The 27,875-nt window shown below is 32.3% G+C and overlaps 2 protein-coding genes across 2 annotated transcripts in view; one reads left to right on the forward strand and one right to left on the reverse strand.

The window, feature by feature from the left end:
* The first annotated feature begins 601 nt into the window (after positions 1–601).
* Positions 602–3,989, forward strand: LOC110999267 (probable ATP-dependent RNA helicase DDX28). Its single transcript, XM_022268241.2, has 5 exons — positions 602–1,195; positions 1,371–1,642; positions 2,074–2,246; positions 2,744–3,020; positions 3,717–3,989. The coding sequence occupies exons 1-5, from the start codon at positions 688–690 to the stop codon at positions 3,963–3,965; spliced, it is 1,479 nt and encodes a 492-aa protein (XP_022123933.2). The 5' UTR covers positions 602–687; the 3' UTR covers positions 3,966–3,989.
* Positions 3,990–5,683: 1,694 nt separating this feature from the next.
* Positions 5,684–27,875, reverse strand: part of LOC110999260 (gamma-aminobutyric acid type B receptor subunit 2) — a 30,914-nt gene continuing 8,722 nt past the window's right edge. The window contains exons 2-16 of the mRNA XM_022268231.2: positions 27,319–27,497; positions 27,100–27,243; positions 21,864–21,976; positions 21,254–21,416; positions 16,458–16,523; positions 15,925–16,101; positions 14,174–14,407; positions 11,969–12,029; positions 11,148–11,376; positions 10,651–10,786; positions 10,092–10,180; positions 8,920–9,109; positions 8,305–8,623; positions 7,576–7,784; positions 5,684–6,733 (exon numbers count right to left, since the gene is read on the reverse strand). Of these exons, the coding sequence (XP_022123923.2) occupies positions 5,879–6,733; positions 7,576–7,784; positions 8,305–8,623; positions 8,920–9,109; positions 10,092–10,180; positions 10,651–10,786; positions 11,148–11,376; positions 11,969–12,029; positions 14,174–14,407; positions 15,925–16,101; positions 16,458–16,523; positions 21,254–21,416; positions 21,864–21,976; positions 27,100–27,243; positions 27,319–27,497 (3,164 nt within the window). The 3' untranslated portion in view covers positions 5,684–5,878. The remainder of the gene's footprint in view (positions 6,734–7,575; positions 7,785–8,304; positions 8,624–8,919; positions 9,110–10,091; positions 10,181–10,650; positions 10,787–11,147; positions 11,377–11,968; positions 12,030–14,173; positions 14,408–15,924; positions 16,102–16,457; positions 16,524–21,253; positions 21,417–21,863; positions 21,977–27,099; positions 27,244–27,318; positions 27,498–27,875) is intronic.

The raw sequence follows: 27,875 nt of genomic DNA on the forward strand, positions 1-27,875 counted from the left end.
TCTCTTTTTACTGTCGGTTTTTCCGTTGCATCCGATTTGAAATTACGACTCTAAAGAAGTTTCTCTATCTATCTCATTTACTCCCACGTTAAATCTTATGAATATATGTTTCTGTCTCTTTTTACTGTCGCTTTTTCCATTACATCCGGTTTGAAATTACGACTCTAAAGAAGTTTCTCTATCTATCTCATTTATTCCCACGTTAAATCTTATGAATATATGTTTCTGTCTCTTTTTACTGTCGCTTTTTCCGTTGCTTCCGGTTTGAAATCACAACGATTCTAAAGAAGTTTCACTTCAAAAATCATTCCGCAAAAACCAAACAGTCTCTGGAGTAGATGCATTTGTATCTACTCTAGAGACTTGAATGAGAGTTCAATGTATGTATTTAAAAAGTAGGCTAGGCATAATGGAGAAACTAAGCTCGCGGGGGCAGCTAGTAATATATATATTTCTGATTTAATGACGTTAAGTAGTTTTCAAGAATAAATTAACGAGTTGTCTTAGTGAAATACCCAATGGACATTTCCTGCAAGTAAATTTAATTTATTTAAGAAGGTAATTTCAATTTCGCGTGTTTGTCATTAATCCAAATATTGGATTTGTCATTTGACAAGTGACAGTTAGACCGACTTACTTTAATATTTGTTTTTGCGAACAAGTAGTTAAGACTTTAATAAGTATTACATGGCGAAAATTCGGAATCTTCTAAACATATCGTATTGCCGATATTACTCTGTCCAACGTGCTAAGAAAAAAGTTCCAATTATTTCATGTAAACGGCCAGAATACAATCATTTTGAAGGACAAACGTACGGAAAGTTTGAGGTTATAAAGCTTGCATCTCAAGGTTGGTTACATCCAAAATCCAAGAATGATTACTTCACAATATACGGAGAAACTAAAAAAACGGAGACATCTGTTTACAAAAAGAGCTTTGAGGAAATTGGATTATCCGAGGAGTTGATCGATGTCGTATCGCAGCAAGGATATACTTTGCCGACTGCAATTCAAGCGAGATCTTTTTCGCCTATCATACAAGGTTTTAATACTGCGATTACAGCTGAAACCGGCTGTGGAAAAACATTGGCATATTTATTACCGATATTACAACAAATATCATCTTGGAAACCACATATTGCAGAGGAATTTAACAGTCCTTTAGCTGTTGTTATTACACCCAGTAGAGAATTAGGTAAAAGATTTTTTTTTAATATTAAATTGTTACCATTGTTTTCACTAGATCTGATGCAATGAAAAAAAATCATTACTTATAAGAGGTAAATGATGAGTGAAAAACATTCATAGTGAAACCGATAAAATCTTTAATACTCACAATTTTTTCAATTCAATATTCATTTAAATTACAGCTGCTCAACTAGGTGAAATAGCTCAAAATATCTCAGAGCATTTAAACATTAATGTCTCCACTCTAGTTGGTGGTAAGACTAAGAAAAAAATTATAGACCCACCAATTGAATATACTGATCTTATGATTGCATCATTGGGAGCATTTAGTAAACTAGTTACAACTGGAATTATCAAAATCCATAATGTACACCATGTTGTATTAGATGAAGCAGACACATTGCTTGATGATTCTTTCATAGAAAAATTGGTTGCTCTAATGAAAAAGTTTAGAGTAAGTATTTTTTTTATAATGTAGCATTTTCAGTATACTAAGTACTCTATTAAACTACCAACTCTTATATATTACCAGTTTATTTATTAGAATTATATAAAGCAAACTAGACAGTTTTCTAGCTGCTATTATACAATTATCTAAGTTCCTCTCTGTGTGCATTTTTGTTTTAGATTTACTATATTTTTGTAAGTAGATTTGAATCTTTTTAAAACTATTTGTGTTTTGGCATTGATATTTTTACTATAAATATTTTAGTTTCTTTCATCATTAATATTTTATTGAATTAACCTTTGTGTAGATGTTCAAGAGTTAGTTAATTAGTTATAGAACTTAATTTAGAAAGGGCAATCAATACTTGTTCTTAAAAAGGCATGTAATTTATTACATTACATTAGATGAATTTTTTCAACTGAAATATATTATTACAGATTCATTACAAAAGTGAAATGAAAGCACCACCTGAAGGATGTCAGATTACCCTAGTGAGTGCAACATTACCCCATGAGTTACCTGAATCAGTTAGCGCCTTCATGGATCCCCAATCATTACGAACAGTTGCCACAGACAACATTCACAGGATATTACCCCACATCCCTCATAAGTAAATATTGTTTCACTATTGTTTAGATTATAGGATGTCCTGTCTTTTTTGGTAAAATAATTTTCAATTAAAATAAATTTAATCAGATAAAAAAACTTCAATTTTGTTAAAAAAATTATAAATACTTAATATTAATTATGATAACATGTGTACTTAGTCCAGCCAGTTCTGTTTAAGTTCAGAAAATACAATTTTATATAAAGTAATGTAATATTATTTAAATTTATACTTACTTATTTATTTAGTCTCCGCAAAAATTGAAAAAATATATTACGTGAAAAATTTTCACCTGTAAAGAATTCGGGGTTCTTTAACACTTCATTCCATATTGTAATTTGCTCATTAACACGAAAAAATATGTGAAATAACGCAAAATCGAAAGAAGTTAATAAATATACGTATCCCTGTTTCAAAATAATTAAAAAGTCCAAAATATATGCATTTTCATTAGTTATAGTTTAATTATTTAATATCCTAATAAATGATACTCATCACAGATTTGTCCGCCTTGGAAAAGCGCAAAAGCCAGGAGAGTTGTTGAAGCTTGTTCAAGCAGACATAAATTTAAAACGTCAAGTAATGGTATTCTCAAATAAGACGTCCACCTGCGATTTTGTCTCAATGTTTCTTAATGAGAATGGCATAAAATGCTTAAATATCAATGGGAGGATGGCTGTTCCACTCAAAGCTGGAAATATGGACTTGTTCAAAAGTGGAAAAGTTCAGGTCATTTCAAGTACCGATGTCGCTTCACGTGGGTTAGATACTACAGGAGTGAGTAATGTTTAATTTCTTAAGCTTATTGATATAAGATTGGTTTTACCTTTCTATAATTAGACATTTTAAGAAATCCAAACTACAGCTTTAAAGTCCACTTTAAAAACTGTGATTTTTTACCAACAAAGCAGGTCTCTTCCGCATTGTGTGTAATGTTATTGTAGAATGTTTTAATCCGATATAAAAATTTACAGGACTAAGCCCTGTAGGCAGTATTTATCAATTGCAAAGAAAAAAAATAACTACTCAGTAATTCACATATATAATGCATGCATATAATGCATATATACTTAGACCCTTGTTCAAACAAAAATAAATCAGTCTTTTAACGAAAGTACTATTCTGCTTCTTTTTATCAAAAGGTAAACAAAAATCGATAGAGAGAGAAAAAAGAGTAATTTATTTAAATTCATATATTACGTAGTTACGGATTACGTCAACCGTCATTATTTACTTTTGTATGTTTGAAAACGAAATTCATTCTCAAGGATTCCTACAAAAATTAAGAAGTTTATGTTGTATTATTTTCGAGAGAGAATGACATGAGATAGGGGGGGGGGGTTCAAATCCCCTTGGAGTTATTTTGAATAAGTAAGCTTTTACTGCTATGCTTAATATTAATATAAATAAGTTAGTATGTGCCTTACCTTATTGTATAAAAATTTATGAATAAATGATATTATTTCTCAATAGGTTAGTCATATAATAAATTATGACTTTCCCCTCTACACATCTGATTACATCCATCGGTGTGGCCGGACTGGACGACTTGGGTCACCCCAAGATTCATTTGTGACCAACTTCATAGCGTGGCCCAGGGAAGTACAACTAGTTCAAAAAATTGAAGAAACAGTTAGAAGAAACAATGAATTGCCCAATGTAAATGCGAATATTAAAAGGCAAATTACTAATAGAATAATGAAAATGAGTGGAGTTGCATAGGTGTAAATAAATTATTAGAGTGTTGATGTGGTTTTATTTAAATAAATAGTTACATCGGTTATTGAAATAGTATCTATATAATGGAGAGATAATTTGTTCTTTTTTTTAATTTTTAAATAAAGTTCTGGTAATTGAAATAAATAATTTAACTAAATAAAGCATAGTGTCTTAAACAACTAGCAGATATTAAAACAGAAACCAAATAATTAAAAACAAAAAAACTATTTATTATTCATTCTCTAATTAAATAAGTTTAAATTTAATCACCTTTTATTTTAATGGCTGTTGCCAATAATGTGTGTAAAAGTTTTATAAATTATTGAAATAAAAACAAAACAGTTATTTCTAAGTAGTTTTTTATTCACACCTCAAAATGTTACAAGACAATAGTTTATTAAAATATTTCACTGCCGATTTGTAAATTTGAACACTATAAGACGCTATTAATAAAATACACTTTACAATATAAATATAGATATGTCTCGGAACGTTACTTGGCAAGCTTTAGGATATAATTCTCGCATAAAACGACTTACCAACTTAATAGCCGAGAACTATACGATTTGTATCTAGTTCTTAACATAGTATTGCTTGAATACACGATCTATACACATTATCTATCACATATTCTAGAAGATCTACTGTTTCTCAGGTTTGGAATAATCTTAGTTATTGATATATATGTTTTATTTTAGGTTCTGTCGCATTGACAGATGTTCAATATATTTTATCACGTCTATTTATTTGCAAATAGACGAGTTATAACATAATTGTTTTAGTAAGTTTATACAAAATACCGCGACTTTATAGGTAGACTGAAATGCAAACAGCGTTGCGATTAATAAGATATTTGAAAATAACTTCAAAACTAATATTTTTCTTTAATTGCCTAAAGGGGATCAATCTAATATTGATAAACATATATTTATACTACTCATTGGTGTTTTGTCCTTAATTTTTAATTTCTTAATTTTATTTTAAGTACAATCAATATTTTTCTAAAATATTTAGGCCTATTGTAGAAAACGCTACGTAATACTGTCAATAAATACCTAATGACTATAGAATATTGCTCCGTATGAATGAATCTTAGTGGGTTAGTAAAAGAGTTCCCTGTTTAATACTGTGATACTTGAAAATATTAAATGATTATACCTGCAGACAAATTATAATATATTAAGTTTTTGTACCATTTTGTGCCAAATTTCGACATTATTTTTACAAATCGTAAATTATACGATGTCACTCCAGGTAAATATTAAGTCAATTTTAATCAAAGATTAGATTTCACAGTGTAGCTCAGTCAATGATCCTGTAGATAGACCTACATATATGGCACAATCGTTCTTAAATTGCATTTATTATCTCGGTTAAGTCAATGCCCTGTAAGCATTTACATTATATTTAAAATGAATTAAATAATGAGTCGTTTTCCAAGGCTTGCCTGAGATGCTTGTTTAATTATATTTCTCCTTCACATACTGTTATATGTCTACACATACGATACCCCACAATTGGTGACCCCGACGTGAATAGCCATATATGTAGGTATCTACAATCCCTATCTTCAATCTAGGTATGTCAAAAATGCTAATCTAATCTAAAGATTACATATTTCCCAGTTAGTTTACCTCATTGTTAAATTTACTTTGTTGTAAACCTTTAAAAACATTACAACTTAACTTTAATCAGTTTTATAAGTTTTTAAAAAAGCTTTAAAAATGTGTTTAGTTTTATAACTTTGATACATTCTAAGAAATAATGTACATTATTACTATAAATTTTTGTGTAACGAAATAAAGAAATTTTGAAATTGAATCAATGATCAATCAAAAACATCAACACAGATATGAAATTATTTAAAAATTATGTAATATAGTAGTACATTGTTCTCCGGAGGAAAATTTGGCATATCATTGTTTGGTTGAGGGTCCCGAACGCGCGTCTTCTGTGGAGCTCCAGCGACTGTCCAAATTCCTATCCTGACTATTTCTTATAACATTCTGATGGCTATGTCGTCTATTCTCATCAAATAGTTCATTCGACATGTTAAATACACTATCAGCACTTGTTTTTCGTCTAGTATCTAGCGTGGACATACTAGAAGCGGTTGGTGATATTCTGTGTGGAAATCGTGGTGATCCTTTGATTTTTTCCAACGAATTTTGCATTGGATTATGCGTTGTAGGCAGAACGAAATTAACGCGTGTTTCTGGCTCTGCTACGTATTTATTTCTCTCAGAATATGAGCAAGACGGTTCATCGTCTGTGACTCTAATGATTGGTCCACTCCTAGCGTACGATTCTCTGCGTAGTCTCATTTCTAGACTTGGTACATTGAGAGTATTGCACGAATGAACTATCGAGTGTTTTCTGTTCCCTGGGACGAGTCCAGCGATCATTCCAACGTGCATTTTTAAAGCTGCAGCTATGCTTTGTCCTGTTGGATCTGCGATGGACATGGTTGAGGCCTTTCTGCTGCTTGGTCGGCTACCGAAGAAACTTTTCAATCTTTTAAGGAGGCCGTGGTTTTCCTCGCGTTTGAAGCAAATGTTGTAAAGGTCCATTTGTTGTGATTTTCTGTAGAATAATTTTGGTTGTGAGCTGAAACTGACGGAGTTTCTTCCTCTGTAAGCTTCAGCCGAAGGCCAGCTCGCTCGAGGTATGACAGGAGGTAAAACAGAGAGCAGCAACATCGGTAGACCTCCACTGATGCTTGGTGTACGTTTGTCTTTTTGGCTCTCTTCTTCTACGGTGTTTAATTCGCTCTGGAATGTTAAATAAATTGTTTGAAATTTATTAATGAAAGTTTGAAATTTTTTTATGTATATGATCGTGTATCTTTCACGCAAATTGAATGTGCGAGAAGAATTTGGTGTAATATGATAGTTAACTATTATAATTATATTAAATTGTGCACAATAGCTAATGTAATTATAAACTGCGCTCTACACTCGCGGCGCGAAGAGCCGCGAAAGCCGCGAAACGCGAGTGTAGATGGTTTCGCGCGTTCGCGTTTTCGCTTCGCGCCGTTCCCCGTTCGTTGTCGGTTTTTTGTCCCGCGACAAAGGTTCGCGCTTGGTTCACAGCGCGCGAACGCGAATACAATTACGTTCACGGCGTGAATCGCGGTCGCGATTCGCGGGCGAGTGTAGAGCGCACATTATGTATCGGGAGTTTCATCACGAAATCTAATCTTAAACAGATCTAAATACTAAATAACTACGAAAACCACACACTGTATACTTAAGTTAATGTCCAAGTCCATTATTTTAGTGTCTTTGTTCATAAGGAAGTTCCTATTGAAAAAAAGATTACAGTTTATTTTTAAGCCAGTATATAATACAAAAAATTGTGACAACATTCGTTAATAATGATGAAATACCAACATTTTCATAGAACAATGTAAGCGCAAATAAAATACCGCCTAATTTTTTTTTAAACTAGTCTGATTTGTAGTCGCAACGTCTTTGTGGCCGAGGTAGATACTACTGATGTTGATTACAGATAGTGTTACAATGTAATGTAGTATACTTATGAATGAATCATAAATTACCCGCCAATATTTAAAGCTCTTTAAAAAGGTTCCATAGTTCAAAGAAAAACTTACTCGTTTATGGAGACTGCTAGACTCCAAAGGCTCTGCAAGCAGCCTCTCAAGCTTAGCGATCTCTATATCTAACGCTGCCACTTCCCGCTTATAAACTTTATTTTGTATCTCTATTCGGAAATGTAACTCCTGTGTTTCGTCCGTCACAAATCTTCTCGTTTTACATTCGAGACGTAATCCTAAACTTTGGATGACTGGATCTTCTTCAGCTGAAATAACATATATCATTTAAACTACTCCTTTAAATGGTCCAGGCTATCTCGCTCTTACAACTTGATTAGTAACATCGATGAAAATGTTTGTTTTACAAAATTCTGCCAAGTTACCGTAAACTTGTTAATCTTAATGAGGTTTAAGTTTTCATTCTGTTTCGGTTATTATTGTTATTTTTATTTATTATTAAGTTTTAGTTTATTTTTGTATTTGTTTGTTTTATTTTTTTCCTTTGATAGATTACTTATGTTCTAATATAATTGATGTGATGTTTTAAATTTGTGATGTCATATATTCTTGTATTTTTAGCCAAGTTTAGACGTATAAAAATACAATTATAGATAACGACGAATGAGATTTGTTTAAATTCACATTACATTATTAATTACAGATCTTCAGCAGGTTTTTTAATTAAATTCAAACGCTCATTGTTTTTAGCAATTTTTTTATAAATTAATTTCAACAACGAAACCGCAGACATCTTGTATGAAAATGTATATTAATTGCAAAAGTTACCTTTCTTTCTGATAGCAATAATCTTCGGCAGGAACAAAAGGCACAACGTAGATGTTGTAGCGATAAGAATCAAGCTGGTTATAGTAATGTAAGCTAGGGTTGCCCTCTCAGAGATAATAGTACCAATAACGACTATACTGGTACTGGTTATGACAACAGAATAGACACTGATGCCTATGTATTTGGAGTCGTTGAGTGCTGATATTTTCACATGTCGTGTTTCCCAAGCCATGTAAACAGCTACCAAAAGGAGGAGCCCCTTGTACGCATACAAGACGCAAAGCCATCCGGTCGTGTTGTGCGACTTGCAGATCTCTATCTGAATATGAGAAAACATCTTAAAGTAAAAATTAAAGGGTTTTATGTTTCTATTTTTACAAATAACTTAACTGTTATTTTACTTCGACACCTTTTATTTATTTTCGTAATAAATAAATTTCTTAAAAATTCCCAACACAATCATTCAACATAAAAGTAGTTATATTGGGTGTTTTTTAGAAAAAAACAATTGGCATTATAATATGGAAATCATACAATCCTACGAGAGAAGAAACGAATCCATCTTTGAACACTATTAATTAATGGCTTCTATTGATTGGGAACGTAGCTTTATACCTGCGGCTGATAAACAACACTTCGATCTGTGGCACTGATTTCCACTGTCAGATTCTTGAGATGCCTCTCCATAGGATCAAGAGTCGCCCACAAAGTGACAAGTAGACCATCAATCACCAGCAGAGCGCAAACTAATGATATAAGTGGTGTGTCTTGGAGAAGCTTTGTCTTGCAAACTCCACTTCGGTTACTGAAATGAAATTAATTGGATTGGAAAAAATAAAACTTTAACAAACTTTAATGTAGATAAAATTATCACATTTTGTAACGAGTAAAATGACTTTATTTCCTATCATAAAATTAACTTCAGAAACTTAATAAATTAATTGAATTGGATCGGAAAAATAAACGCTTTTTATCGATTTACTTAAACTAAACTTTATAAAATGTGTAAAATTACGGTAGTAATAAATTTAAAAAGCTTTTTATTTCCGATTATAAAAATATAATGAAAAACAATGGTAAGAACTAAACCAAGCATGTCTTTATAATATTTTAATTATATATAATATAGTAAGACATCATACAAGTTAAATTGTGTGCCCATTCAAAGTTGTTCTGTAATGGAATGCCATTTTACCCTTTCACAAACAAAAGAAAAGGTAAGGTACGTGAGGAAAGAAATATATACTATTTGCCGTCTCACTATGGGTCCGTTTCAGTATCACGTAAGCACTATATAGAAGGGCCTGAGACTAGTGTTGGGCTACTTCTAATTAATTAATTTGCTATATTTGTTTTAAAACAAGTGCTGTTTGATGATTTTTATCTCGGCCTACACCCCCTGTCTTCTTTGCCGATAAGTAGGGTTGCCTACATGTTCCAATTTAAGAACGTGGAATAAGTGATACCTATCTATCTTATGTACCATAATAAACGTATTTTATTTTTATTATATTTGGTGATTACGTCAACACTTTTTATATTAAAACACATATTTCCCACACATTGTTCCTACATACGTTCACACATTCCTAAAAAATTAATATGTTTATGTAGTATTATTTTTGAGGGCTTTGCTTACTTTGGCTGACAAGAGGAAGGGGGGGGGGATTCATTGCTGTAAATCTGCTTAGTAGCTCTAATAGTCTATTTTTAAGAAATATAGTAAGTTATACAATTATGTTAAAACATATAAATAAACTGATCAATAAGTTTTTCTAATACGATACCTTATAAAAATCCTATGAACCCTGTATGTTTTTGCAAACATTGACCCAAATGCGAGGGAGAATCCGGCTGACAGTATGTATACTCTACTCTGCAATTAATTGTTATATCAGTAGACAAGTAATACCAAATTTAATTATGAAAAATTGTTAGTTATTGTTTGAAGTCATATGTCACATATGGCACATTATTTCATTGGTTATATTGATATTGTTTCAATAATTGTTTCAGCTAGAATCGAACCTAAGACTCTCAAATTAACGCCATACTATTAAGCTATAACGGCGATATTTTAATGTTTTAATCATACTCATAAAGAAATTAACACTCGTGAATTAATTTGACAAGTTATTCTAAACCCATGTATATTTTAAAGTGCGTAAAATTTTAAATTCCAAATAACTTAGGCGTGGCTGTTTGTATCATAAAAACACTCTAATAAACATAATTCTACTACGAGACTGCCCATGGGTAATTAGACTTTATATCAGGTATATATGTTGTACCATATGAAACTGAGATTTTATATGATATATATTAAAAGTATTGTACTATACTTACAGTACACATAGCTGTGAACGGTATATAAGAGGGTAGGATGGCATTATCCACGCCAAGAAGTGCTACTGCAGTATACACCAACACGCATCCAATCAAAGTCATATTGTTCAACCGCGGAGATGACAGCTTTATGGATCTGTGGGTAGTGTGTATGAGAAAGGAAGAAAAAATTAGAAGAAAAAGAAAAACGAAGAAATTAAATGGAAAATAGTTTCAATAAAATCTATGGTGTAAAAAATTCGACTAATCATTTCATCCTTAGTTTTTTTAGGATATTGTTTTTATTACAACTAATGTTTCTTAGTTTTTTTAGGATAATGTTTTTATAATTTTGGCTTTTCCTGCTTATATGAGCACTACCCTTGTACATCTAATTCTCGTGTCACGGTGTTTGTAATTAAACTCCAGAAAAGACTCGACCGATTTTCGTGAAATTTATTATTTATTGACCTAATTATTTATTAATTATAAAAAACATAGCTTTGATATTAACATACCTTCGTTTACTATAGTGTAAGTTGAAAGCTAGAAATCCCAATGCTAAAGCAACTCCAGCTACCGACAAGGCCGTTACGGCGAGTCTCGCAGGTGCCCAAACTGAGTCCACTCGAAGGACCATAACGCGCCTAGCTGCTGGAATCCCGCCCGCCCAACGGGGTTTGGCACACTCTGGGCAGATCATTTGTTTTCCGTGAGTGTAGAGAGCTACAGTCTTCGGGCGGCCTCCTGATGATTTAAGTTTTATTTTGATACAATATAATATGCAATAAAATTATTTTTAGTTAATTTACTACCCGATGTCATCGTAAGGCTTTTGGTTAAAACTAACATAGTTTTAAAAATAATTACATTCCTAAGTGTTATTAATTAGATTCATTAAAATAATGAGAAAGTCAGATCAAAATAAACACTTGAGAATATAAGATTTGTTAATTTATTAAGTTTAACACTATTTTTGTTATTTTAACACTGGTTGATCAACGCAAGCGCAACATGTAGATGCCGCTCAGGGTAGGTTTAATGCCGCATTTACATTCAGTCGTAGTTTAGTGTACTTACGACGAAGTACGACGAAGTACACATTCTTCCTGGTTATCACTATAGATTGGTTTTTATGTCTATATTAGCGCTTTCTCGTCTTGACTAAAAATCTTACCCTTAAAAAAGTATGAAACATTTGTACGCCGGAACTGTTGAATTGGTTAATTATCAAAATACACACGGACTATTTGATATATTGGCCACTTTAATCAACTAGTTTATTTGTAGTATAATACTAAAATGCTCTCCATATCGTTGATAAGTTTATGTAAAATACCTTGAATTTGATAGAACGCTGACATTCCAATCCTATCTGCGCCGTTGAAGGAAACCGGTCCCTGAAAAATATTCACTAAATTATGTTTAATTTATTTATTTCCTTATTTCTATAACAGTAACTTAATACTAATACAATAGAAAACTAAACTAAAAACATAATATAAACATAACAAATAAAAACTAAAAACCTAAACCATTTTATAACTAATTATATTTTATAATGCAATTCTTGTGAATTCAGCCAGTGTGCAATTAATTACATTTGTCTCACACACGTATAAGAATATTATGTTTTTCTTGTGGGGCCCAAATTATAGAATTACATTCCAAGTGGCTCCTAACAAGTGCATTACACAATGCCATTACCGCTTTTATATTTGCTTAAAAAAAATGTTGGTTTCTTCGCCCGTCTTTCACGACGTATATATATTTATTTACTTAGTATAAACAAAATGTTATTAATTAAAAAAAAACATTAACAATGTTAATCACAATGCTGCAAGATATTGTTTTAGCTCAATATGTAATACTTGTCTATAGTCAACAATAAATTAGTTTGAATATAATTAAAAAAAAGCATAAATAAATAACATTAAAACGTAGAAATTCTTAAAGATGAAATTAATTCTATCCGAAGAGTGAGGAGGTATTTTCTTCAAGCAAATACAGTTTACGTGACATTTCGTCTAATGAAATCGGGAAACTTGCGCGAAGCATATTAATGTTGACAATCTTGCTCAGTGCGAAAGTTGAATTATTACTTTTGCAAAGTTTTATTGCATTCAGATATTTGTACATTAACCGTCATAAATATTTATAAGCGCACGTTCTTGAATACGTATTGAACTGAGTTGTATTCTGTTGGGAAGCACTGTTGCGGTAGCGGATCGGTCGCTGGCCTTCTACCAGCGAATCTTACCATTGCATTGAAAAGTCGCAGCGAACTGAGAGCGCAGATGCGAACAGTACTTAGTTACTTACTTGGTAGTGAAGAAGACATTTTGAAAAAAGAAGACTGACATGAAAGACAAAAAGCAAGCTTACGAACACATATTATAATTGATTATTTGCATTTAAAAAATCGCAAAATGTAGTTGTTATAAAATATCTATCCGCAGAAATAGCATGTGATCTGCTTGTAAGAATTTCTCAAGAGATTTCCACATCGAAGACATGTCGAGTGAATAATATATTACATTAGAGGTCGCACGTTATTGGATCGGAAGCAGTTAGCGATTATATCATAGTGGTTTAATATCTCTGGTTAATACATGCATTTACAATATTAGATATTTACAAAAAATGAGGTACTAAACTTAACACTCTTCTTATTTAGAATATTTTACTTTCAATTTAAGGAATATTACTGACAGAATAATTTTGTGACTATGATAGTAGTATTATTACCAGTGCCTCTTAGAGTTGATGCTTTTCTCGCTCATTATACATATAATCATTTCAGTGAGAAAATACTGACAGTACTATGCCACAAGGCTCAAATTTATTAATATTCTAGAATTTTAATTATTATGCCTAAATATATGTATTTAATGACTTTTTATTTTAATGTAATTAATTACTATGACTTTACTGCAGCTGAAGTTAGGAAAAAAAAATAATTATAATTATTATTATAAAGAACCGCGCATCACAGCTATGAAATTGGATTTTCGAGTTATTAACTACTAATTAAGTAATTTTCTCCAGATTTTGTTCATTTAACACGTAACACACAGCAAGTAAGACAGAATTTTTATTTTTTTATGATACAGCATGCCAAAATCTCATAATTTTCAGCCCTCTACGATCAACCCCTATTTTTATTTGTTATTCAAAAATTTATGACTTGAAGTTTGAGGTTTATATAAAGAAATATTCACAGAAAAACCTAAAAAGTTTTCATTCCGATAAACATAACAGTCTCTGGGGTAACATAGCAAAATGTTCTATGTTGGTATGTACGTTTTTACTACTACTACTATTTTGTTTTAAGAGTACAGAGAGTTATTTACACCGGCTTTTTGTCTCGGCCTACACCCTCTGTCTTCTTTGCCGATAAGGATGCCTACAGGTTCAAATTTAATGACGTGGAATAAGTGATACCTGTCTATCTTATGTTAATTATTTTTATTTTACTAAAAAAGTAGGCTAAGTAAAATATAAAGAAGTTCACGGGGGCAGCTAGTATAAGAAAAAAAATTACCGAAACGCCAAGAAAACTCAAGTTCCCAATCTGATTAAGGAACTCGTCAGCCATATCCTTTCTGTCGTAGTCGAAGTGTCCAAGGCTGGTTGTAGAATAATCTGTACTGCGCCACAGCTGTTCTGCTCTCCTGAGTGCAAGTGCGATAGCCCAAACTGCGTCGTATGTGTGAGGAGCAAAGGGTGAAATTGCAACACCAGCAGCCGACATTTCGTGTAGAAACATTTCGTTGGTCTGAAAAGTATACATTTGTTTATATACAAATATAGGCGTTATTATTAAATAATGCTTATTTATTGTAACTGACTTCTATTGCTCTAAAAGTAAATAAAAATCTGCAAAAGAAACGTTTCGCAGCTGATATCATTAAGTGGATATTGATAATTAAATTTAATGTTTAAAGAACTTCATTTCTCATTACAAAATAAATGTTTTATTTATATGAGAAACTTAATATTGATATGTATATAGGAGCGAGATACACTTCGCCATTAGCCGTCTCAGTTTTAGTCAGTGCCTTTTTGAATTTGTTAAAGACATCAATATCGCGAAATTTGGATGGCAATTGATTAAATAATTGCACACCCTCATACCTAATAGACTTCTTCAAATAATAAAATTTAATTTTGCTCTAACCGCTTTGTTCTAAATTTGTCTGTGCGCATGGTTAAATTAGAGCGATAACGATTCAGGTTCTATTAAGATGGAGTTACAAACTTTTTATCTGGACATAAAAGAGAATTGATTGGTGTATTTCTTCTTAAAAATGTTAAAAATAAAGTTATGATGTATCACTTTTTATGGGCATAGCCATTTATCTCTCTGAGCGATGTAGTAGTATACTATTATTTTTTGAGGAAAGGCAGAATTCTCATCTGATGTTATCGCCACCAATGCACAATAATTTTGCCATAATCAGCTGCGTTGGATCACGAATACGTTGCCGGTCTTTTAAGAATAGCGTTAAGAAGTACGCTCTTTTCTTGGAGCTGGAATCATTTGGAAATACTTCAGCTGGTGCCTCAAAAAAACGGTCAGTTGTGGAACGATTGGCATCAAGGTATTAATTCATATTCTGCCTCGATAATAACACTTACTTGCTGAGAACTAATCAATATTAAAAAAAAATACAAAAAGAAAAGAAATTAAATCTTTTGCAAAAGTTATTCATTAAAATATATTTGTCTAAAGTCAATATTCCATTTCTTTAGACTTATATTATTTCCCCACAGGCTAACGTATCTTTGCTTATAAATAGTTAATTACTAAGGATATAATATTGGCTTTTGGGAATAGAGAAAATAAACTTTCTTTTATTGACTATAGGTGATTTGCCCTTTATATTTATAATTATTCTTATTTATCAAAAAGGTACGTTCATAGTAATCGTGGATGTACGGTCAGTGGAAATTAGACATCACAGGACAACATGAGAATCTCGCACTTAACTAATAATTATTTATAATAATTATAAATCTGACATACTGCCTGGATAATGTAATCGAAAACGACGTGGTACAATTTAAGATTTATATATATCATATTACATAATTATAACTTGAATCTAAACTCTTAAAAATATAAGTTGCAGGCTACAGTCAGCCATTCTCATATCATCATAAACATATTCATCATCTTTTCCTATGCTGATATAGGAAATAGTCTTATTAAAAAAAGTTTAACTACAAAAAAAACTAATAACGAAGTTACTCAACAACCTTTTATTGTTATTATTCAAACTCAATACATACTAGGCCTGAGTAAGAAGCAACATCACCAACGATTCCTCTATGCGCAGTGACAGATACCATGCCTTCCAGTGCTTTGGCGAGCTGTGAACGGGAGCAGGGTGCGACTCCCCTCACTCGGGGCGGCGCCCCTGCTACAAGCCAAGCGTACTCCGCACCAAACATACCCAGACGAAAGGCCTATGATAATACTGACTATATAATACAGGAGAGGAAGAGACATAATGTAAAAATCAACACGTCTCGTTTTTGAATCTCCTACTGACCCTAAGTCGAATTAGGCTTAGAACAGATTTTAAATCCCATCTATAGAAAAATGTTAACAAAGCATTATTTTTTTAATTAACAGCTTACGTGGATGAATTACAAACAGATGTGTATTTTCGGATTTAGCTTTAATTAACAAACACAACGAACATTCGCTACATGAATTTAACTATGATATATGTAAGTATCAGTTAAAGCAATATACAGTAAAATAAAGATATAGAGTGTGCGGAATTTGAAAGTATTTAGTTAAAACTTTAAAGTCGTACCTCACAAAATATCTTCGGTATCATCTCCTGTGAGAAACTCCCAATTATAATTCTTGTGTCCAATTTCTGTGAAATAAAAGTATGTTAGTGGTGTGATTGATGTGTTTGAACGTTAGTAAATTAGCTCTTCGATAACGAAGAATTTTGCTTACAATTAGCAATTGAAGAATGGGTATTGGACACATACGCGGGTTGACCCAAGTAGACCATATTTTGGTCCAACACACGTATATACAATATTTACAATATTCTTAACCTACTTAGTCAAAAAAAATCAGCGGCGCTACAACCTATTTAGGTCTTTGCCTCAGATTTCTGAATCTGTTTCATGATCATTTTTAAATTTAATAGACAAGGTGATCAGCCTCCAGTGCCTGACACACGTCGTCGACTTCTTGGGTCTAAGACATGTCGGCTCCTCACGATGTTTTCCTTCACCGTTCGAGCAAATGTTAAATGTGCACATAGAGAGAAAGTCCATTGGTACACAGCCGGGGATCGAACCTACGACCTCAGGTATGAGAGTCGCACGCTGAAGTCTCTAGGCCAACACTGCTCTCTACTTAGTCAAATCGCGACGGTATTCAAAAGATTAAAAAAAAGTAAGAAACTTTATTGGTGAATTAAAAATAATAGAAGTTTTATTTTAAACGGTAGTCGAAATTAAACTCCTATTTTAACGGTGGTCGATGTTAGACTAAACTTAACATGATTACATTCCTACAGCTAAAAACCCTTACATGATAAAATAACAAAACTAGACATTCGTTGAAGTATTTGTATCAACGCTTATAACTTATGTAACTATTTAGTACATAAATAATAATAGTAATATAAAATTGACTAAGCGAAGAAACCAATTTACAAAAGTGTGGGCCCTGTCCCCTAACCACTAATGCTGGCAGCATTTACTTGCTGTATTGCAATCCTTATTCGTTGAGGATTTTAATTTTTACATAGATTTTTTCATATTTAATTTTTTCAATAGTTATTATTATAAGTTATTAACATTTCATATCGAATTTTAACATAAACACAAATTACCATAAAGTTTTGAGGTGAATTTTAACAAAATTATCGCGTCTATATGTGCGGTAATACTATGGTTTATCTACTATCACATTATAACAGATTGTTAGTTTTAATTAACTGATGTTTTCGTTAAAGAGGAACGTAACTCGTTTTCTTTGTGTGTTTAGATTTTGTTTAGTTTGATTAAATTTCATTTATTTAACAGTCAATCTTTTATACGTATAAATGATAAATTTAAAATTATGTTTAAATAATTATATGTTAACAAAAATTCACAACTTTAATCCGTTAAAAAAGTGTTTTCTTTAAATGTGTAAAATTTATGTTTATAAAAGACAATACTAAAATACAGTGATATTGCATATTTTTGTAGCCAAGAAATCAAGAATAAATATTGTTATCTACACGTAACAATATTCTTTGTGGAAAATGTGACGGGCCAAAAATACTATATTCATATACACATGTGGGGTAATTGGGACTTGGGCCAGACGCATTGCGCCCATTTCATTGAAATATTTTTTACCTTAACAAACTACGCCACAAACAGTTACTCTATTAAACTGTTAATTTTTTTGAACTAAACTTACACTGGAACAAAGTTTTCTAGTAAGCGCAATATTTAAGTGCTTCTAACACTAATGGTTGGTCTTGGCAAGTACCACCTACAGCTTTAAGTAATTTCAACTTTGCAACTCGGTTCATAGTTTTCATGTCGCTTATATTTTATTGGTAACTGGAACTTGTTTGGAAACCCGTAACTTTAATAATATAGTAAATTAAAAAAAAAAACATGTTAATCGCCATCGATAAGTTATTTTTTTCGTATAAGATTACTATTGAGAAGATAAAAAATAGAACATCGCAGCAAAGTACTATTTTTATGAAAGAGGTATCAAGAGGCAAACGACAAAAGATTCGTGAGTTTGTTGCCTGCCTTTTAAAAGTGATTTATCTGTGTATAGGTTTTAGGCTAATAATATCATAATAGATTAATACATATATATATATATATAGGGTATGTTTGATGCCACCTGAAATTAAACTAAACGGCGAAGTAACAAAACTGCATTCAAACATTTTTGAAAATTCTTTTGCCACATTTTTTTTAATACTTTTAAGAATCAAATATTTAAGTGGCCAAGTGAAAAGTACTCATAACCGTTGAATGTAATGAAATTGAATGAAGCGAGTGAGGGTTGTCAAACTGCCTACCTCTTTGTGGAAAAAGGCGCTAAGATATAAATAAAAGTATCTTAAAAGATCTTATATCTTAATCTAGATCTAGATTTAGAATCTAAAAGATCTTAGATCTTATATCAAACTTAATTATTTTAATTGAATCATCAAAAGCGGTAATTGCCCCACTTTTGGAAGGTTGATTACTTAACTTGACAACGCAACGCATGCCTTTACAAGAAAAGCTCTCACGATATAAATAGAAGTTACTCCTATACAAATTTATATAAAGAAATGCATAAGAGGTTTTCTCAGCCTTGGTTCTATAAAAGCTATGCATGTTTGTACGATGTAAGATTTATTTATTTAAAGCGAGGAGACTGTAAAGAAATGAACAATAAAATGCATAAAGTCAAAGTCAAAAATCATTTATTCATATTGGTAACACAATGTACTCAACGTTAAAAAATGAAATAAACATTAAATGCTTCTAATTTCACATTTACTACCAGTTCGCAAATCAAGGGCGTAGAACGGAAGAGAAGAACTGGCAATAAACTCTCCGCCACTCCTTCATATTAATAGAATATGAACAAATCTCTTATCTATACACGTTTAGAGTAGTATGCAGAGTCGAGTGGTAGTGCGAACAGATGGGGTAAGTTTGTCAAATCCAATATGTTTTAGATATATCGGGGATACATAGCGCCTGTCTCGACTGTAAATAAGTGCTATGAAAGCCTTATGGTCCTTGAAACAAGGCTTTGCGGGTCCTGTCTCTATCTCATGTCCTTTAGACTGCCTCAATGTGGCCATGTGCCTAAATGCCCAAATGTGGCCAACATTCAATTGGTCGTAACGAGTCGGAACTCCAGAAGATTGAATTATTTTGATACCACAAAACAAAACTACGTTAAATGTTGTGTATAGGGAGGTTCTAAGTCACTCAAGTTCTACAAATAAATATATTCTCTAATATTATAGAAAAAGGTATACATTACAATATTTTTAAATTTACTAACGTCGAACATTCTATGTAAATGTTTGCATATTAACTAGATTAAATTAAAGTGTGTATCTAATCATCTGAATAAGTAATAATTTTTTTATGATAACAAAATTTTTTTATATATATTATATAGAAGACTACCACGACATCGGTATCTACGCGAGTGAAATAGAACACTGCTACAAATCACAGGTTAACTTAAATTTTGTAAAATTCAAAGTTAATCTCCTCATTTCCTCATTCAATTACCAGAGGCCATTAAAAGTTCGGGAAAACACATTGATAAAGTGGGTGCAAGTCATTCAAGCTCATTTCAAACTGAATCTAATTATTTTTAATTACGTTTGACTGACAAGCCAACCTGACTTGTTCCTTGTAAATTCAATTTATTAAAGTTTAAGCATAACGGTCTAAAGTTTAAAAAAGTTGTAACATTTCCTTTTTACGTATTACCTGTCTTTATATGAAATCTCATAGCCCCGTGGCATGATTAAAATATACATGTCTATACTACGTATTTGCGTGTTGCTTACATACACTTACATACAACTCAATAAATAAATAAAATAAAAAGTAAATAATAAAAAATAAAATAGTAGAAAGTTTGGTATCGCGTGCTTAGTTTTAAATATTAGCATTTAGAATGGTTAAATTACAACAATGAAACCTTTGCCAAACCGCTTAGCTTCTTTTATTGATGTGTAAATAAGTCACCTAATTTATGAAAATTTATGCTGAAAATAACTTGCGAATCTCGAAACACAAAATAATCTTTTATAAATTAAATTAGCTATCTTCACACACAGTAATTACTTTTGACTTCGACAAAACTGTGTTTATGTGTCTGGAAATGTTGGTTAACGCCGTCTGCTAGATTTTAAGTTTGCGTAGTTTCATTTAATTATGCTTAATTAATACACAGGCTTCTATGATGTGAAGTGTAATTAAGAGAAGTGCTCGTTTTCTACGCTGGATGTTCTTTGCCCCTTTGAGGGACTTAAGACATTAAGATAATAGACAGAGTAAAGAAGGAAGAGTTGTATCGTATTATTATGCCGGTGTCCTCACTGTTTGCCTTCAGCGTACGAGAGAGACAGCAAGATTAACAGCTGTTAACGAACGCTCTGCCTCATTGAGAGTTTTTTTTTAATAGAACAGGGCAAACGGGCAGGAGGATGATGAGTGATGATGTTAAGTGATACCGCCGCCCATGGACACTCTCGATGCTAGAGGGCTCGCGAGTGCGTTGCCGTCTTTTAAGAATTTGTACGCTCTTTTCTCGAAGGACCCTAAGTTGCACGCTGAAGCCTCTAGGCCAAGACTGCTTTTAAAGAACACTATGTTAATAAAAAAATCCGTTTACGTATAAGTATACGTTTCACCGTGCGATGTCGGGACATCTCTATCGTATATTTATGAAACAAATTGAGGCTAATAAACATAATAAAATAACTTAGAAAATATACGTAAATCTTTTACATTATTAGTGACTAGCGCTTTTGGTGACTATGACTTCTGTGAAGCATTATATATGTATATGTCTACGTGTGGTACTAATACTCTGGTAAAAACTTACTTTTAACTGTTGCAACTGCTCCTTAAAGTCTGACTCGGCGAAAGTGATGGAGGCTGCGCAGGTGATATTGGCGGCTTCTAACTGCGTGACCAGCTCATTGACGGCCAGGGAGTAAATCTCTTCATTCTGGGAGAATGCGGTAACTGTGTCCCAGCCAAATTGCCTATCAAAGTTAAAGTTACATTTTTCAGTAACAAAAAAAAGGCGCTACAAACCCTGATAGATTCTCAGCAAACATTGCTCAAAGCAATTAGTTTTAAAAAGTTATTAAAAATGAATATTTATTTGGTAATTTAGCAAGTAAATCTCATTAAGAGAATATTGTTCACAAATAAATAAAAAATCAGTGGCGCACCTCTACGCGTACAACCTCTTTAGGTCTTGGCCTCTTTTTAAAAATCTAATAGGCAAGTAGGTGATCAGTCTCTAGTGCCTGACACACATCATCGACTTTTTGGGCAAATGTTAAATGCGCACATAGAAAGAAAGTCCATTGGTGCACAGCCGGGAATCGAACCTACGACCTCAGGTGTGAGAGTCGCACGCTGAAGCCACTAGGCCAACACTGTTCATTTTTTGTTCATTATTCGCAAATGTATGAATCAATTACCGTATAAAAGCGATCCGAGCTGGGTTGTGGGACGAATCTGGAGCGACTGTCCGACAAAATAGAGGGAACTCTGAACGATCGCTGAGAGCTGGCGACGTTGAACCGAAGGATACCTGGGAATTTAAATAGATATTAATTACATACCTTTATAAACCTTCAAAATTTCAAACAAATGTGTTAAACGATACAATATTATTAATTATATCTACTCTGCGAGAACTGCTCGGCTACAGGCATTTTGCAATCGAATGGTAGTGTTAGTTAAGTAATTGAAATATTCGGAGGGAACGAAGGAATATTTTTTAGAGTGGAGCCAATAAAATGGAAAATAAAAAAATATCCTTTAAATGTTTGTTTTGGAATCTAGAATTATGAAACACAGGACGATAGTTACGACGCTGACAGACTAGCAGTTTCTCACTGTATTCAGTGATTCGACAAAATTTATGGATATGAAGCGTATGCACAAATTCTGAACACGTTCAAGAAAGTATATTTTATTTAAGATCGCAGCTATTTTTAGTTATATTTAGTTATTAAATCTAAGTATGTCAATAATGCAAATCTCGTCTCAAGCTAGTAGTTTACCTCATTGTTAAATTTGGTTGTTATTGTTAAACCTTTTGAAAAATTATAACTTTAGTTTTTATAAGTTTAAAAAAAAGCAATACGACTTTAAAAACGTGTATAGTTATAAGTTTGTTACATTCCAGGTAATTATTGTACACTGGACATGTAGCATTATTCATTGTTGTGCAACTAAATAAAGAATATTTGAAATTAAAATAGCGTACAGCACAGTATAATATATAATATAAAAGTCAGCATAATTTTAAGAGAAGTAAAGAAAATTGTTTAATCGTCTAAAAGAGGCCGTAATAATTTCCATTGTTCTAACAAATCTTGTTTACACAGGCCATTATATGCCCAGATTCTTCATAGAGGATTAGTAATTTATAAGACTAGCTCAGTCTTACAAAGTCAAGTCACGAATATATATAACTAGAACAGAACACGAATATAAATAAATAAATACATTCCTAGAATTTAACACCGTTTGAATACCAGTCGTATGTAAAATGTTACCTGATGCTGCGTTTTATTTTAATTAATAAAGTTTTGTTTTGCATCCAAACCTAGAGCGAACTGAAATTGAATTCTAGTAAAGCATTTGTTGAAACTTTAGGTAAAAGTATGAGAACTAATTTTAACACATACTTTTTTTTAATTTTAAATCTGTATGTTTAAAAAAGAACTGTCTACGTGTGTAGCGAGACTAATGTATGCTACAATGTAATTGTAACAGTTTTGGCCTAGTGATTTCAGCGAGCGAATCATGTCCCTGAGATCGTAGGTTTGATTCCCGGCTGTGCACCAATATGTTAGACTTGCTATATATGTAGACATCTAACACTCGATTACCGTGACAGAAAATATCTTGAGGAACTTGGCATGACTCAAATTAAAGAAATGTATTTATTGATACTAATAATCAAAGCATGATGTAATTTGAGATCAAGATCTAAATTGGCGTGTAGCGCTAACTGTATTAAAATGAAAATTATTATTTTTGTACCTAACAATAGTAGAAACTCGTCGGGATAGGAAAATAATGTAATAGATTCTTATTTATAAATAGGTAGGTTTTTCAAAGCTCAAAAAGTTTTAGATACGATATAAATACAAAAAAGAACTTGTACCTTTCTTGACGCAGAAGATTTTGCCGTAGCTTACGAATAAACACAGCCGAAAAGTTGAAAAGGCTCGTAAATCCGTGGCAGTTGGCATCGAGGAGGCTTTGATTGACATCAAACACGACTAATGTTCGTTAGAGGGAATTCAGTAACGCTGACCGGTTCACATTCACGTCAAATTGGATTACAATACGAACCCAATCAAGCGTATCGCCTCGATACATATTTTTTTTATAGAACAGGGGGCAAACGGGTAGGAGGCATATTTAATGAGATTGACATATTCAATAAATTCACGATTTTTTAACATTTCTTGTAGATATTGATTGATTGATATGTTCTTTAATATTGTGGAATATTTTTTTATTTTAACAACAATAGTTTTGCATGCGATGAAAGATATAGGCATTTTTTTATCTTGAGCAACATTATTGTAGTTTTAGTATCTTTGGTTATATGTTTAGTATAATTGTTTTCTGTTGTATATAATTTATGTTAGCTGGAAAACGAAATAAATAAATAAATAATAGCCGTTTAAAACTTCGTAACGATGTACAGAGTTTTATAACAACTAAATCAGTTGTATTATTTGATTAGTTTACTAGTTAGTTGTACTAGTTACTTGTAGTTTACTAGTTAGTTGTAGTTGTACTCTTTCGTCTCTTATTGTTATTTAGTGTTTACGCTGTGATGAAAGCAAATATTATATATGTATTGATAGTTTCAGTATAGACAAACAAATATGTAATTGGAAATTAATTAACATGTCAATTTAAGTATAAGTTATAACGATTAATTAGAAGAAATAATTACTAGAATTAATAACATTTGTAGCCTTCTGTGGCAAATTATGTTTTATGTACTTTCTAACAATGTTGGCTTTAATATAAAACGCACTTTGGTAAACAACTCAAGGTAAACAAAAAATCTCAACTTAAATGATACAATGATTAATATTCTTGAAAGATATATCTGTTGTTAATAATAATGTTCGATAAACACAAATGAGGTCGTGGGTAGAACCAATTTCTAATTAAAATAAGTAAACAATTAACTTCATTGTTAAGTTATTTTTGGATCAAAGAAATTGAGAAAATAATTTTTCATTAAGCTTGCGAATCTGTCCAATCAATAGTGTAATTAAAATCTCAAAATTACCTTGTATCAAATAGGGAAAGTATCCTGATATGACCGTCTACGAAGGGTTTCCTTTGTTTTTCTTTATATCTAGGAATAATCGAAAATACACACACAGTTTGGTGCTATGCCTAATTCTTGCAGGACCGGTGAATAATATCGGAAAATACCGTATACATAGAAAAACTATTGGTGTGTAGCCAGGTCTCGAACCTATGACCTCATGGTTTATCGGGGCCAACTTAAGTGTTATATAAATAATAATTTTAAATAGTAAAGCCCGTTTTATATCCAATCATGACAAGTAATTATAATATAAAGTTTAGATTAGTATACATGTTTTTATACTTGTTATCCCATATCCTAGCTTCAGTAGCGTCGATCGGAACCCCTTCACGGGTAAAGGCATCCTCTAGCTTATTCCAATTGACTCTGTTTATGGCTCTCTTTCTCCATTCATTTTTTGCTACTGATTCTACTTCTTCTATCTTCCTTTCTTTGGAGCGACCTTTTCTCATACTTCCCCTTGGTCTTTTCCATACAGTTGTCTTTTAAGTCCACCTTTGATCTGTCTATTCACCACGTCTATTTTAGGGCACAACGTATGGCATAACAAAAGTATTTGTTTTTTTGTCTTATTTTGTCGCTTTAATTTTTTTTTTAATTTTTTTTAGTACCCTTCTTTCCGTTACTTTCTGGCATGCTACTACCTTGGTTTATATTTTTGTGTTGTAAGTCCCCGTTCCGCAGCCGAATGTGAAAGTAGGTGAGATACAAGTGTCCAAGATATTTTTATTAAGATGAAGGGAAAATTGCCCTTTTAAGATTTCCTTCATGGACCAAAAGTTTTTCCAGCTCATGTTAATCCGCCTTCTACCTCAAGTTCTTCATTTTTTATCGTTGAATGATAATTGTTTCGTATGTAGTTTCTTACATATTCCAAGGGCTTTCCGTTAAAGTATACTTAACATTTTTGTAGCAACCGTATGTCAAGTGTTATATATAAAACACTGTAAAGCCATCTTCAAAACCAATTACGAAGAACCTACTAGATAACTTCCAGGAACTCGTTTTGACAATTTCTTCTTTGTTTTCTTTGACGTACAGTGAAATAAGCTCTGATTTGAAACATCCGAGGGTCGTAATTGTGCACTGTCTAACTTATAACTATTTCTTAAGTTTTAATGACAAGAATTTTCTTGCGAACAAAGGGTCTTTCAGTAATAGCCTTTCTTTTACACAGAATTTTTCTTATTCTTGTGGTATGTCACAGTTTTATCGTTTAACAAGACTTAATACTTTTAAGTGAATGAACTTAATTATTTGTGCTAGGTTTGCGTCATACCAAAAATAATAAATTTATTTAATTTAAACAAAACCACTTGTTGTCCAAAAAATAAACAGCCTAGTATTTACACTGTTAACTTACAGCAGAGCAAAACATTTTTTGGGCAATTCTAAATTAAAAATTAAAAAATGATTATTTTTATTACATTTAATAATGTCTCAATAATTTAAACCACTCATTGCAACTCTTACAGTGGCCGGCGTAGCAACATCAGTAGCAGTTTACATAACAATTCATACACACATATTGAATAAAATTTTAAGGTTCAAGAAAAATTTATATTGAATAAAAGTTCAGGGTTCGTGACCTTTAACATGCTTACCTAAGATCAAAGTTTCACAAAGTTACTTACCTAAAATTGCCTTTGTTTAATTAGAATTTAGAAGTTTCTAAAGTTACAATTAACTGTGTTAAATCGATAGGATCGCGGGATTCAAGTTTTTCATTTTTGAAAATTAAACAACACTAAAAGTAATTTTGTAATTTTAATTTTGTATAGAAAGGGGCAACGGGCAGGAGTCTCATCTGATGTTAGGAGAACACACACATGAACACTCACAATGCCACAAGGATCATGAGCGCGCTGCCGGAGTTTTTAAAACGTTAGTAGGCTCTTTTCTTAACAGATTTTAACAGAAGGTCGCTTTTTGTAGGGAATAACTCATTGGACAGTTGGTTCCACATAGCGGTGTTGCGTGCTTAAGATGGCATTAAGAAAAGGGGTAAAAAGTAAGGGAGTTTACCATATTAAAAAACATACTATAGGTGAGCAATGTTTGTGTGTGTTTGTGACTGCGACTGACTTCCGTATGTCAATCCAATATTTTGTGACATGCGGGATACTAAATCGCGTCTCGCCAGTCATTGATAACAAAATAGCCAATACTCGATAAAAGACTTCTCAATATTACGGACTTTAAATTTGCGCAATCTCGCAAACTTGGATTTACATGGTACGTGATTTTAATATTCAAATCAGAATCCTGGTGCATGATTGTGGACTCTATTTCATATATTCTTTGAAATCTTCAAAGTATTACTGAAATGAGTAACTTACTTGTACAATATTCCAATAAGGTACAATCTTTGCTATGCTCTCGGTAACTTCTGAGCAGGCGGTTCCCAGCAGCATTGCCATTTTGGACTCTCGCTCAGTGTAGAGAGCGTGGAAGAATCTGTCCACTCCTACACCTGGATCGCACTATATACAGATAAATAGTTGTAAAATAGTTTTCATGGTAATAATTTATTAATGTACATATTTTTAAAATCCAACCTTAGTATCATTTGTGATAAGGTGCAACTTGTATCCAGGGAGCAACGTCTTCTGATTGACATGTGTCACTGCCAAACGCGCAGCTGTCAACTCTGACATTCCGTCAGCCCTCGGGGAATCCCCTACTGATAGCTCGAATAGACCCAGTATAGATACTATTCGAGTATCCACTTTGGAATCTGAAAAACATCTTTATATATTTATTTGAAACATTGAATGTTATGTATTAACGGAATTAATATAAAAAAAACATAAGAATCCGGTGGCGTTATAACCCAGGACCTCTATATATATGTTTCATGATGATTATGTGAATCTAAGATGCGAGTCAGCCTTCTATACCTGACACGCGCCGTCTATTTTTTGTGGATTTACAGCATTTTTGTTTCCTTACGATGTTTTCCTTCACCGGACAAAAAGTCCATGGGCGCAAAGCCGGGGATCGAACCTATAGATGACGTTTTTGACGTTTATAAGTGTACATTATGTTACCTACATGAATAAATTATTTTTGAATTTGAATTTGAATAGCGGGCAATAGTTTCGCGATTGGTTCT

Source organism: Pieris rapae, chromosome 10, assembly GCF_905147795.1.
Source record: "Pieris rapae chromosome 10, ilPieRapa1.1, whole genome shotgun sequence".
NCBI lineage: Eukaryota > Metazoa > Arthropoda > Insecta > Lepidoptera > Pieridae > Pieris > Pieris rapae.

What these genes read in the sequence shown, in the direction of transcription:
- LOC110999267 (XM_022268241.2), top strand. Translation starts at nt 688, where the DNA reads ATGGCGAAAATTCGGAATCTTCTAAACATATCGTATTGCCGATATTAC. An exon ending in CTCTAATGAAAAAGTTTAGA is followed by an intron (nt 1,643 to 2,073) that starts GTAAGTATTTTT and finishes ATATTATTACAG; the next exon opens with ATTCATTACAAAAGTGAAAT. An exon ending in GTGGGTTAGATACTACAGGA is followed by an intron (nt 3,021 to 3,716) that starts GTGAGTAATGTT and finishes ATTTCTCAATAG; the next exon opens with GTTAGTCATATAATAAATTA.